The sequence below is a fragment of the Myxocyprinus asiaticus genome, chromosome 14 (assembly GCF_019703515.2).
Source record: "Myxocyprinus asiaticus isolate MX2 ecotype Aquarium Trade chromosome 14, UBuf_Myxa_2, whole genome shotgun sequence".
In the NCBI taxonomy this organism is placed as follows: Eukaryota; Metazoa; Chordata; class Actinopteri; order Cypriniformes; family Catostomidae; genus Myxocyprinus; species Myxocyprinus asiaticus.
The window spans coordinates 22,536,807-22,550,626 of NC_059357.1; the positions used below are offsets into that span (position 1 = coordinate 22,536,807).

General features: G+C 40.8%; 1 protein-coding gene across 2 annotated transcripts; it reads left to right on the forward strand.

Moving 5' to 3' along the window:
* The first annotated feature begins 4,978 nt into the window (after positions 1-4,978).
* LOC127452319 (CD2 antigen cytoplasmic tail-binding protein 2-like) lies at positions 4,979-12,751 on the forward strand. Of its 2 annotated transcripts, none has more exons than XM_051717719.1 (7): positions 4,979-5,035; positions 9,741-9,814; positions 10,113-10,247; positions 10,545-10,702; positions 10,832-11,402; positions 11,682-11,767; positions 11,975-12,748. In XM_051717719.1, exons 2-7 carry the CDS (start codon positions 9,742-9,744, stop codon positions 12,083-12,085), a joined length of 1,134 nt encoding a protein of 377 aa, XP_051573679.1. In that variant the 5' UTR covers positions 4,979-5,035; position 9,741; the 3' UTR covers positions 12,086-12,748. The 2 variants fall into 2 exon arrangements, with proteins under 2 accessions (XP_051573679.1, XP_051573678.1); XM_051717718.1 differs by lacking the exon at positions 4,979-5,035 and adding an exon at positions 6,464-6,529 and having other exon boundaries at positions 11,975-12,751.
* Positions 12,752-13,820: the final 1,069 nt, after the last annotated feature.

Genomic DNA, 13,820 nt, shown 5'->3' on the forward strand with positions numbered 1-13,820 from the left:
TAATGTTTGATGACTCCAAAGTTGACTTATGCTGAGTTCGGAATGGCATACTACCCATAATACTCTTACTACTTCTACCATATATGTCTATGGCAGGAGACATATAGACATATAGACATATAAAGACTGGTAGAGAGCATGCCAAGACGCATGAAAGCTCCCTTGTTAACATTTTCTGTGTAAAGTTATATCCAATATAAAAATGTTGTTGCCATGACGACGTAATGCAGTAAACCATGTATGCCCAGTAAACGACAATTTAAATAATGTCTCGGTTATGTATGTAACCTCGGTTTCCTGAGACGAAGGGAACGAGACATTGTGTTGGGGAGTGCCTTCTCACACGTCCTAGTTGAAACCTCTCTACAATAATGCCAATATTCTAATATTACCACAAGAACTATGAGTTTTGGACTGTGGCAAGTGTTCGCAATGTCTCGTTCCCTTCATATCAGGGATTCAAGGTTACGTACGTAACCGAGACGCTCCCTTACGACTCGGTACACTTGACATTGTGTTTATTAACGTATATGGGGAACAGAATCCCATCACGCCGCAAAACACAGCATAACCTCCCAGAAAGAAAACATGACGCTGCAGTCTCGTGGGATGGCAACTGACATGAGTATGAGTGAGTGTCCGCAGTGAGTGACCCTCGTGTTGGGCCAGGAGGGGAGCATTCAGGATGACTATATGAACTGTAGTCATATAGTATGAATTAACTCCTTCACGAACTGAGTCGGGAAGGGAGTTTATTTATAATGTAAGTGCTTGTGACTTGGTAAATTACAATGGCCTGAATGCAGGTGGTTGTGTAAAAAGATGGGGAGCTCGTCCTTAAAGGGAGGAGCATAAGTATACATTTGGCCAATGAAATAGCAAGCGCTCTAAACACAGAGGACTTGTAAAGAGAGAGACGTTATGTCTAGGTTGTAAAACCTTGCAAAAGTTTTTTGAGAAGACCATCCTTCTGCAAAACATATGTCTTGTAAGAACATACAATTCGTCCATGCCCATGAGGAGGCCATGCCTCTAGTTGAGTGTGCTTTAACACCAATTCGGCAAGTCTTACCCTGCGACTCATAAGCCAGGGCAATTGCATCGACAATCTAGTGAGAAAGTCTTTGCTTGGAAATTCCTTTTGTGCATCCTCTATAGCATACAAAGAGCTGATCAGACAGTCTGAACTGGCGGGTATGCTCAACGTATGTGTGTAGCGCCCGCACAGGGCATAACAAATGCGATGATTATTCCTCATCCGAATTAAATGGAGGAGGTAAGAAGGCCTGAAGGTGAACCACCTGCGATCTGAAGGGCGTAGTTAGGACCTTAGGCACTTAGCTTTTTCTGGGTTTGACAGTGGCTTTTGAAAGACCAGGGCCAAATTCCAGACATGAGTTGTCAATCGATAGTGCATGCAGGTCACCTACCCGTTTTACTGAGGCCAGAGCCAGCAGTAGTGTGGTCTTAACAGAGAGCATGCACAAATCAACAGAGTCCAAAGGCTCAAAGGGGGGCTCTGCGAGAGCATTTAGGACTAAAGTTAAGTCCCAAGTTGGGACTGTAGCCGACCAAGGTGGGTTTAATCGTCCAGCTCCTTTAAGGAACTTAATGATTAAATCATGCTTACCTATAGTGGCACCGGCTTCATGTGTGATATGCAGATATAATCACCACATACACTTTGAGCATTGACGGAGTGAGTCCTGCATCTACTCTTTCTTGAAGAAATATGAGAATTTCATGTATGGGGCAGTTTACTGGGTCTTTGCCATGTGAGAGACACCAATCAGTGAACACAATCCATTTTAGTGCATAGAGGCATCTCGTGGACGGTGTTCTGGCCCACACATGCAGGTTCCACAGCTTGGGCTAGGGATGCCAGAATGTGCCTTGCGCCTGAGAGAGGAGATCCCTCCTCAGCGGTATTTCCCATTGCGAGCTGTACAGCATCTCTATCATTTCCATTTCGGCGCAACCAATAGACTCGTTTCCTTGTCCTCTCGGACTTTGCATCAGGCACACCGGGGGAAATGCATATTTGTATTTCGCCAGCCATTTGTGGGCCATTGCATCCGCTACCAGCGGGGCTTGGGACTTCAAGTACCAGAGGGGACAGTGGGTATTCCCCACTGAGGCAAATAGATCGATTTCTGCTTTGGCAAATATTTTCCAAATCCTCAATACAGTTTGAGTATGAAGTCTCCATTCGCCCGGTATCACCCCTTGGCGTGACAATAGGTCCGTGCCATAACTCAGGGGGCTTGGGACATATGTCGCTCTCAGGGAGAGGAGATGATACTCGCTCCATAGGAGGAGGTGACATGTCAGTCTCAACAGTGGCGGTGAATGAATTCCACCTTGGCGGTTTACATATGCCACAACTGTCATGTTGTCTGAGTGAAACAAGACATGACAATTCGTTATTTCTGACTGAAAAGCCTTTAAGGCTAGGAATACAGCCGATAGCTCTAGGCGGTTGATGTGCCACGCTTTCTTTGCACCTGTCCAGGTGCTGAAAAGGCGAGTGTCCATCGCACACCACCCCTCAACCTGTGTTGGAAGCAACCGTAGTCACCACTTTACACCTAACAATCTGCCCCAGCGCGACACCTCGCTGGTAAAAGGCAGGAGCTGTCCAAGGTGCTAAAGCAGCTATACAGTGGCGGGATATAGTGATGTGCATGCGCCCATGGCACCAAGCATGTTGTGGCACACGGCGCTTGAGCCAGCACTGAAGAGGTCTCATGTGTGAGAGACCTAATGGAATGACGGTGGATGCCGCCACCATAAACCCCATTGCTTTTTGAAACAGTTTCAGTGGAAGTGTTCTCCCCTCTTTGAACTGAGACAGACACTGTAGAATGGCCTGAACACGCTCACTCGTGAGGTGCACGCACCCGCTCGCGGAGTTGAGGCGGTTTTCCAAAAAGGAGATTTGTTGGCTGGGGCAGAGCGTGCTCTTTGCCCAGTTCACATTGAGGCCCAAGCTGTTTAGATGTTGAAGCAGTAAGTCTCTGTGCTAGCATAACAGAGCCTCTGATTGTGCCAGTAACAGCCAATCGTCAAGGTAGTTCAAGATGCGCACGCCGCTCAGTTTCAGATGGGTGAGAACCACATCAATTCACTTTGTGAACATTCGAGGAGCCAGAGACAGCCCGAAGGGCAGGACTTTGAATTGATACACTGCTCCCTCGAATGCGAATCTCAAAAACATCCTGTGATATTGTACAATTTGGATATGAAAGTATGCATCTTTCAGATCTATCGATGCAAACCAATCGTGTGGTCGTACATGCGATAAGATCAGTTTCTGAGTAATCATTCTGAACGGGCGCTTTGTGAGTGCACGATTCAAATGTCTCAGATCCAGGATCGGCCGAATCCCACCGTCTTTCTTTGGGACAAGAAAATAACGGCTGTAAAACCCTTTTTAGGCTTGACAATTTGGCACAACCTCTATCGCGCTTTTCACGAGGAGATTGTGTATTTCGGCTCGCAACACTGGCGCACCTTCGGACCAAACCGTGGAAGATAGAATGCCATTGAAACGGGGTGGCCAGCATGCAAACTGGATCATATAACCATGTTTAATCATTTTTTTTGCACCCATTCTGAAATACCCGTTAGGGCTCGCCACGCGTCTGCGTAACGAGACAGAGGGCAATTTGGTTGACGTAACACTGAGCAAACTTATTCACAGAGCCGCCAAAGAGGCCGGCTGGAAACACTGGAGCATCCAACAGAGTGGCTTTTTCCTTATCACTCATTTCTGTGAGGGTCAGCCATAAATGTAGATCCAGAACTACCAGGTTGCTCATGGATTTGCCTATGGCCTGTGCAGTGACTTTCGTGGCATGCAGTGCTAAGTCTGTAGTGGTGCAGAGCTCCTTAAATGTCTCTGGATCGAAGCCTTGTCCATTTGCTTGAAGAGCTTGACTTCAAATACCTGGAGAACCGCCATTGCATGGAGTGCTGATGCAGCTTGTCCTGCTGCTGAGTACGCTTTTCCAGCCAGTGCGGACGTTTGTCGACACGGCTTGGAATGATGTATGGGGCGTGATTTCCACGGCCTGTTACTTGCTGGACAGAGGTGCAGAGGGAGCGGAGAGTCTTCTCGTTGCCGTGAAGATTCCGCCCGCAGACATGTGTATATCGACAACAAAGGGTAGAGGGCTTCTAGACAAGAGATGATTGCTGTCTTGAAGGAAGAAATTCTGAGGAAATGGTGTTTGTGCATCAGCTTTTATAGCGGACAGTTTCGCGCCAAAACAGGCGGGGCTCAAACACCATAACCAATATTAGAACACTAGAGAGGCATTAGAGAGGTTTCAACTAGGTTATTTAAGAAGGCACTCCCCATATGCGTTAATAAATGCAATATCAAGTGTACTGAGTCGTAAGGGAACTTTACAGCTCAAATTATACACAAGTTTTAACAGAAGATTACTGTCAGTGATTTTATAAAATTATAAGCTTCACATTTCTTCCTTTAAACCCTCCAAAAATTTGCTGCATTCACTTCCATTGTAAGAGCCTTACTGTAACCTCAATATATTGCTTTTTTATTATTCCTTTTTTAAGAAAAGGAGGGATACATTTTAAATTATTTATTTATTTATTTAATTTTTTTTGTAATCAACATCATGCCACGAATGCTGTCAGCTGAGCTCAATTTGTGTTAAACCCTGAATATTCCCCCATCCAAAGAGTGAAGTGTTCCCTCAAAGCAGAGAAGCCAAATGTTAACTGTAATATCAGATTTAAAAAAAAAGAAAAAAGAAAAAAAAAGAAAAAGAAAAACAAATCATTGGGTCAATGGAAGGCGTAAACTTGTAGTTGTGTAACATTCAAGCAAGCAGTTTAAGTAATGGATGTGAGGTCAGAAATAATTGGGGGAATTTTGTCTTATAACTCACTGCGTGATTCTAAAGATGGCCTCTAGGGGACGCTAAAGACTCTTCTACAATCTCACGAATGACGTTGTTCCGGTTTTAGTTTACTTGAATGGCGCAGCGGGCACAGCAACAACGAGGTAACTAATTTTTAACAATTGTGCTACATCTTGTCAACATTGTACCAACTGAACAGTTCATTAAATGTGTTTTGTTTGGTCATTATTAAAATATTAGCTAGCTGACTGACTCGCTCTGCACGGCATTAGCTCGCGCAATCGCAATGCATAGCGCTGCAGGGCTACTACTTATAGTGCTTAACCATATGATTGTTCATCAAGCGTCATGATTTGGTTTGGAATAGTGTGCCAAACCAGTGAGTGCAATACATTTTATGCTGGGCTTTCTAGGTTATCAGAACGTAGCCTATAGTTCTACGGTTCTACTATGAAGACACGCAGTTAAGCGGTCTCGTGTGAGTTACAGAAAGAAATCAATAGGTTTGTCCTGCTACTTAGATTAGATTTAAAGGGGGCGTTACAGTCATGTTCTTATTCTTCCAAACACTGTTAAGTACCTCAGGGTATTTTGCTGCGAGGCTCTTAACTTTTCTATGAAGTTTGTGTTGTCGCTTTAAAATCTTAAAGGTGCGCTCACTAGGGTTGGCGATCTTCTCCATAGTCCGATCGTACTATCGTCAGCCTGTGAGATTTACCTGGGGGTATTACCGCTGGTTGGACGCTAGGTGGTACTATGGGGTAATTTTCGTTAAGCAGGGTTAGGGTTAAGCCTACACAATAAAGCAAGACACCTTGATTTCAAACTTTGAACTTTTTAATTAATTTGAACTAATAATTCAAATGAAACTGGAAAAAAATGAAGTGCAATTATAATGTGTGGTGTTCAAATTTTTGAAAGATGGCTTTACAACAGTTGTGAAGGGCAACATCTCTTTGGCAAAGAACCAACTTCATCTGTGCATTCTCTACCGGTCGGGTATTACGTTGTCAGGGGAAAATACATCATGTGTGTGAATACATTTGTTTTGTTCCCTCCTTCACAATATATAATCTCGCAATATCCAATTACATCGGCAACCCCCAGGCTGAGGGATCGGTGAATATTTTTACTTTAGTGATTTTGCATTGAAAATTAAATTATTTTAAAAAATGAAAAACTTAAATCTAATGCAGGGGTCGGCAACTTATGGCACGCGTGCCAACATTGGCACACGGAGGGGTAATCAGTGGCATGCCTGCAACGGTGAGAGAGGAGTAGACTATTTGGTGTAAATTCCGCACCTGCATTCCAATCTACAGCTTGATGTAATCCTTAATCATGATCATGCAGCATGTTTTTAAGAGCTGAATGGGATAAACAAAAAGTTAAAATGTGACGAGACTGCAGTATACCCAACAGACTCGTGCAACACGTGCAAGCCAATTGCGAATCACGACAGCCCTTCACTTTTGGTAAATCGTGCGAGTAAACGCACCAGCTTTGCTTCGGTCAGGATGAGCGGATGACAGCCTACATTCCGTGTTTCATTTGTTTCTTTTTGCTTTCAGAACAACATGTAATGTAATCAGGAAAACACCACTATTAATCGTTGAGATTTCCAACCCAGCATACAGGTAGCCTACACCCTCATTAAACCATAGTCATATTCAAAACTACATTAAACGATTAAAAGAGAAAACATAAACCTACATCGTGGGATTCAAAAATCTGAGTCTATTAAATATATAAATTAAACCTGGAAATACAGTTTTAGGATTTTGCAGGTGCAATTCACCGGAAAGGGCTAAATGATCAGCTTGTTGATCGGCTTGTGATGCGTGAATGTCTTGCACGCGCATCGCGAGTCTCGTCACATTTTAACTTTTTGTTTAGCCTCCCATTCAGCTGATGAAAATTCATTCCGTGATCATGATGTAAACTGGAATGCAGGTGCGAAAAACGTCTTATAAATAGAATAGCCTGCTTCTCTCTCGCTGGTGCTTGCGTGCTAGTGATTACCCAGCTCTGTGTGATTTAGTAAAATGTATGACATAATATAAGAAATATTTAAGATTCCACACAATTTCATGATCAGTAATCAAGCAAATTTGTGAAATTAACTGTTAACTCATTTTGTACAAAAGGACAGGTTTTCTTTCAATAAAGCACTCTCACATGATGCTCTGTGAAAATTCACATGCAGGATCATGATTATATCATAATTATGCTGATAATATCATTTGTAATAAAAAATAAACGATTTGGGAAGGGGGGTTGTCGGCACAGCCATTGACCAGGAAAATAAAAAAATGGCACTCCATGTCAAAAAGGTTGCCGACCCTTGATCTAATGCATTTCTAAATTCAAATTGCACTTCAAATGAAACGAAAAAGCAATTAAAATAACAAAGTGATAAAAAAATTATATATATAACTAACCACCTTTCCATTTACTGTCAGGCAAGTATCCATCTAAACATGAAGGCAGAAAATTACTTACATAAATAAAGACATAAAAACAATTTTAAATAAAAATAATAATTATAATGAAGATAATAATCACTGAAATATAAATCAAGGTTCGAGGTGAACGTGTTTTTGTATTATTTTATGTTTTAATGTTGCGGGGCAAATTATTTGTAATATTAATTTAATAATAATAATTTAATACATTAATGGGAAAACGAGCCAAATATTGTCTTGACATCGTCAAAGGCATCAGCTATTGGCGATCACTCTGACCATCGTCAGTCCCTGAGATCATCGTCTATCGGCACAACCCTAGCACTCAGAAATTTTTTTTAAATTAAAAAGTTTTATACCTAAAGAAAGGAATAGTAATTTTGAAAGATATGTATAAACTCATGAGCACTCACATGAAGACTGATAGTCATAGCAGTAACCTTATATAAGCTGTTTTATTCTACATGGAGAGGGTCCCCTCATGGGAGCTGCCATGTTGGAATCACATGACCAGCCAAATACTACTCGCATATGGTGTGTTCCAGACAATTCATAACTCAGATTTTCCCACTTCCTACTTGAAAATAATGACTGGAATGTCGCTTGAAGTCGGACATCTGACTTGTGAAGTCTGGGTGGTTCGATCAACCCTGATCTCAGCAAGAACTGCCATTTGATGTAATTTCCAAGATGGCGGTGACAGATGAGAATAATGTACAGTTGAAGTCATAAGTTTACATACACCTAGGCCAAATACATTTAAACTCAGTTTTTCACAATTCCTAACATTTAATCGTAGAAAACATTCCCCGTCTTAGGTCAGTTAGGATCACTAATTTAAGAATGTGAAATGTCACAATAATAGTAGAGAGGTCAGGGCTTTGTGATGGCCACTCCAATACCTTGACTTTGTTGTCCTTAAGCCATTTTGCCACAATTTTGGAGGTATGCTTGTGGTCATTGCCCATTTGCAAGGCCCATTTGCGACCGAGCTTTAATTTCCTGGCTGATGTCTTGAGATGTTGCTTCAATATATACACACATTTTTCCTTCCTCATGATGCCATCTATTTTGTGAAGTGCACCAGTACCTCCTGCTGCAAAGCACCCCCACAACATGATGCTGCCACCCATATCTTCACAGTTGGGATGGTGTTCTTCGGCTTGCAAGCCTCACCCTTTTTCCTCCAAACATAACGATGGTCATTGTGGCCAAACAGTTCAATTTTTGTTTCATCAGACCAGAGGACATTTCTGCAAAAAGTAAGATCTTTGTCCCCATGTGCACTTGCAAACGGTAGTCTGGCTTTTTTATGGCGGTTTTGGAGCCGTGGCTTCTTCCTTGCTGAGCAGCCTTTCAGGTTATGTCGATGTAGGACTCGTTTTACTGTGGATATAGATACTTGTCTACCTGTTCCTTCAAGCATCTCCACAAGGTCCTTTGCTGTTGTTCTGGGATTGATTTGCACTTTTTGCCCCAAACTACGTTTATCTCTAGGAGACAGAATGCATCTTCTTCCTGAGCGTTACGATGGCTGCGTGGTCCCATGGGGTTTATACTTGTGTACTATTATTTATACAGATGAATGTGGTACCTTCAGGCATTTGGAAATTGCTCCCAAGGTTTAACCAGACTTGTAGGCCTTAAAATACATCCACAGGTACACCTCCAATTGACGCCAATTAGCCCATCAGAAGCTAATTGCCTAAAGGCATGACATCATTTTCAAGAATTTTCCAAGCTACTTAAAGGCACAGTTAACTTACTGTATGTAAACTTCTGACCCATTGGAATTGTGAAATAGTCAATTAAAAGTGAAACAATCTGTCTGTAAACAATTGTTGGAAAAATTACTTGTGTCATGCACAAATTAGATGTCTTAAATGACAAAACTATAGTTTGCTAATATGAAATCTGTGGAGTGGTTAAAAAATTTGTTTTAATGACTTCAGCCTAAGTGTATGTAAACTTCTGACTTCAACTGTAGATCTAGGTTTTGTGAAACAAAAACAAACTTTGAAGTGCTTTCACTGCACAAAATTTATGGACATGCAATATACGATAAATATACAAGAGGATATTAAGAAGAACTGTTTGTGTATCAATCAATGCCTACGTTTTCACCTATTTTACTCATTAAATAGCTACTAAATAGCCAAATAACTAGCATTTGGAAGACTGTGCATGTCATTACATTTGATGTGTACATGTGACAGTGACTGAAACTCATTGAGGTCGTTAGTGGGAAATGGTGCACAGGTTCCATCTTTCCAATTTGTTATGGAGAGTTTTTATTTTTTAATTAAAAGTAATGTGAAATTAGCCACTTAAAATTTTATCAACAGTTTTACTTGTGTAGTCAAATTTTTCATATCTCTAATAGCATGTCGAAAAGAAAAGTGTCATTTGAGGATGGAGATGGGGAGATTACTTTGGAAGAGGATGTTCCAAAGAGAAAGTTAAGTGCCATATAATTCTTTATACTTTCAGTAAGTGCTGATAATGACTGATAATCTGCCTAGGGAGGAAGCTTTAGAACATTGCTGTATTTCTAATTTGAGCTTAATTATAAATTTATCTTCTGGCATAACAAATATTTACATATCTATGTGAATACATTTACATCAAACCTTCCTAGACAATTCACTAATTATTGATTGACATTGATATGAAATAAAATTTACAGTTTGATTATTGATGGAAAAGATTAATTGTATTGTAATGCTCTGTTCCATTTTATCCACTGTCTTTTCATAGATGGTTGATGGTGTGACTGGGCCAGGATCCAGATTTAAGGAGAAACACTCTTTAGACAGTGATGAGGAGGATGAAGAAAAGGATATAGAGAATAGCAGCAAATACGACATTCTTGCCAGTGATGATGTGGAAGGTCTGGGAATATTTGGTCTCATGCACATTATGAAATAAGCTCTTAGCACATTGCAGAATGCTTCTCTTTCACATTTTTTTTTTCCTTTCTTTAAACCTTTGTGTTTATTTCCTCTTAAAATGTCAATAAGGCTCTGACATTTGAAAACCTATAAATGAATTATTTTTATGTACCAAAAAATAAAATAAAAAAGTAAACATGATAATGAAGAGAAATGAAGCATTAGGTTACTTGTATTTCATTTTTGATCAGTATTCATTCAAAATTACTTGTCTTACAGTTTCTGTGTGTTTTTAGGTCAGGAAATGGCAACAATTGACTATGATGAGGGGGTACCCATCACTCCCTTTAACCTTGTTGAAGAAATGCAAGAGGGACACTTTGATTCAGAAGGAAACTACTTTGTCAACAAAGATAAGGATATCAGGGACAACTGGCTGGACAATATTGACTGGGTACATTTTATTGCTCGAATTAAGATAAATAACTTAGAATATAAGTTGAAATTTAAATATTTAAGTAATGTACAGAAATGCTTTCCTTTATCAAATGCTGTTGCTTAATCACCTTGTAACTTCACATAGGTGAGGATAAAAGAACAGCCAGTGAAAAAGAAGAAAGGTCTTGCAGCTAAACGAAGGAGAAGAGCTGGTGATGAAGATGAAGCAGAGGAGGAGATGCAGCGTGAGAAGCAGCGGAAAGAAAGTGACGAAGATGAAGAAGAGGTGGAGAAAGAACCAGCGGAAGACCCTCTGGCCACATACAGCCATTTTCAACTCATAGAAGCCATCATTGAACTAATGTTGCCTGGAGAAACAGTGGCTGCTGCTCTTCGAAGACATGGGGGTCTTGGAGGACGAAAGAAAAAAGGAAGATCAAGAGAAGAAGAAAAAGAAGAGACTCCAAACAGAGATGCTGATAAACTAGACAAACTGACAGCATTGGCAGACAGACTGGTGGGGATTGGAGAGTTTGAAATTTATCAGCAGACCTATGAAAAACTGGCCTACAAACTGAAGGGAATGAAACAAGGAAAGGCTGCCAAAACAAAAGAGGGCAGGGAGGAAGACGACGATGAACTAGACATGTTTGGTGATAAATTTGATGAGAAGCATATTGTAGAAAAAGATAAAGAGAATAAGAACAGCGATAGAGGTGAGAATGAGTATGTTTTTGTGGTTGTGGTGTTGTTTTTAGGCACATTTATCTTAATATTGCTTTGCTGTTGTTCTTGTGACTTTGTGCCAGTGTGATGAAGCCACCCAAACAGGTGATGATATGAGAAAGTCCAGTTACAAACAAATGACTCTACGAGACATCTAAGAAAAATTGCCTATTGTGATATGTTATGAATTATTATCTTGACCTGTCACATAAATCAATGCACATTAATCCCTCCACAATTGCATCCATGTTTTCTTTGTTTTCTCTTAGTGACTTATGAGGTCATGTGGGAGTACAAATGGGACAATGAGGAAAACTCTGAGCTCTATGGACCCTTCAGCAGCCAACAGATGCAGGTATGACAATTATAGTTGTTTTGTTACCAAGCAATACCAAGCATAGATTTTTTTTCTCATGTTACTGAAATAATTTTTTTGTGTTATGTTTAGTAAATGTCATAGTGTTTCTGGGAATATCAAAGGCAAACACTCTTGTAACTTTTGATTTTTAAAGTATCATAACCAAAAGTAGTGCCTAATATATTTCTGTATCTTTAATTCCAGGACTGGGTGGATGAGGGCTACTTCAAGGATGGTGTATACTGTAGAAGGGTTGACCAAGAAGGTGCCCCGTTCTACAACTCGAAGCGAATAGACTTTGAGCTTTACGCATGAACATTCTTTCAGTCATGTTACAACCAAAATCAGTTCTGTTTAATTACTTCAGTCCTTCTATGAGGGCTTTTCTAATCAATTGTTTACTCTATTTGTTTTATGTACACACGCTAATATGTGCACCTCTGTTTGATACCTGATGTGTTTTAGAATAAAGATTTTTTTCTGGCTGGGCCCAACTTCATGTTATGATTACTGCCTCATAGATATTTAAATTAATGTATATTAATATTAACATGCTTATTTGATTTTCCCGCGCCCATACTTTACAACACATGGTATAGAATGTAAGGATTCTTGTAGTGGCATATAAAAAATAGTGATGTCGAGTTCGTGAATGAATCATTCTTTTGAACCGGTTCTTTTTAGTGAAAGAGTTGAACTTGTTTACCAAATCGGACTGAATCGTTTGAAACAGTTCATGTCTGGAGTCAACACTGATCCACAAGTTACTCTGTCTTAACCTGTCTCTCGGATGTGCCTGACACTCCGAATTGAAATGAACCGGTAACCGGGAGTAATATGATCCTAGAAGTGGTAATATTTGCTTTTGCCAACTCTTCTTTGCAATTAACCGCTCCAACTAGTTCACATCGGACTGAACGCTCGGGTCGCAACGGTTCTCGAGAGGAACAGTACAATAAACTGAGAATCGCCTCTTTCGGAGGTGTCCAACATACTGAGAACCGATGAGCTGCTGACATTGAGCATGTGTGTGATTAAGGGGCGAAATGTATGTTTCAGGTCTATTTTGCTAAACAAACAACAGAGAATGTAACAAATAAAACATACTGGAAATATGTTTATGACTTGATTGTATTACCGTTTTATCAACGTATTAAGATGATCCAGTCTACAGCTCTTGAGTCAACAGTACATTGAGTCGTTCACAGCAGTTCTCGAGTCAGCAATACACTGATCCGAGGACAGCAGCTCTTGAGTCAACAGTACATTGAGTCGTTCACAGAAGTTCTCGAGTCAACAGTACATTGAGTCATTCACAGCAGTTCTCGAGTCAACAAGTACACTGATCCGAGGACAGCAGCTCTTGAGTCAACAGTACATTGAGTCGTTCACAGCAGTTCTCGAGTCAACGGTACACTGATCCGAGGACAGCAGCTCTTGAGTCAACAGTACACTGATCCGAGGACAGCAGTTCTTGAGTCAACAGTACACTGATCCGAGGACAGCAGCTCGAGTCAACAGTACATTGAGTCATTCACAGCAGTTCTTGAGTCAACAGTACATTGAGTCGTTCACAGCAGTTCTCAAGTCAACAGTACATTGAGTCGTTCACAGCAGTTCTCGAGTCAACAGTATACTGATCTGAGGACAGCAGCTCTTGAGTCAACAGTACATTGAGTCGTTCACAGCAGTTCTCGAGTCAGCAGTACACTGATCCGAGGACAGCAGCTCTTGAGTCAACAGTACATTGAGTCGTTCACAGCAGTTCTCGAGTCAACAGTACACTGATCCGAGGACAGCAGCTCTTGAGTCAACAGTACACTGATCCGAGGACAGCAGCTCTTGCGTCAGCAGTACATTGAGTGGATCACAGCAGTTTGCGAGTCACCAGTACACTGAACTGAGAATTGCCTCTTTCAGGCATAATACTGAGAACTGCTGATTAGTGAGCAGCTGATGAGCATGCGTGAACTGAGAACTTGAATGAGGGAGTAAAACGTTTCAGTCGAGAGATATAAACAGATTTTACTATTGAGTATTGTGCATGCAG

Excerpts from the sequence above, each read along its gene's own strand:
- LOC127452319 (XM_051717719.1), top strand. The coding sequence starts at position 9,742 with ATGTCGAAAAGAAAAGTGTCATTTGAGGATGGAGATGGGGAGATTACT. Across the intron at positions 9,815-10,112 it reads AGAGGATGTTCCAAAGAGAA|AGATGGTTGATGGTGTGACT; the intron begins AGTTAAGTGCCA and ends CTGTCTTTTCAT. Across the intron at positions 11,768-11,974 it reads TCAGCAGCCAACAGATGCAG|GACTGGGTGGATGAGGGCTA; the intron begins GTATGACAATTA and ends CTTTAATTCCAG.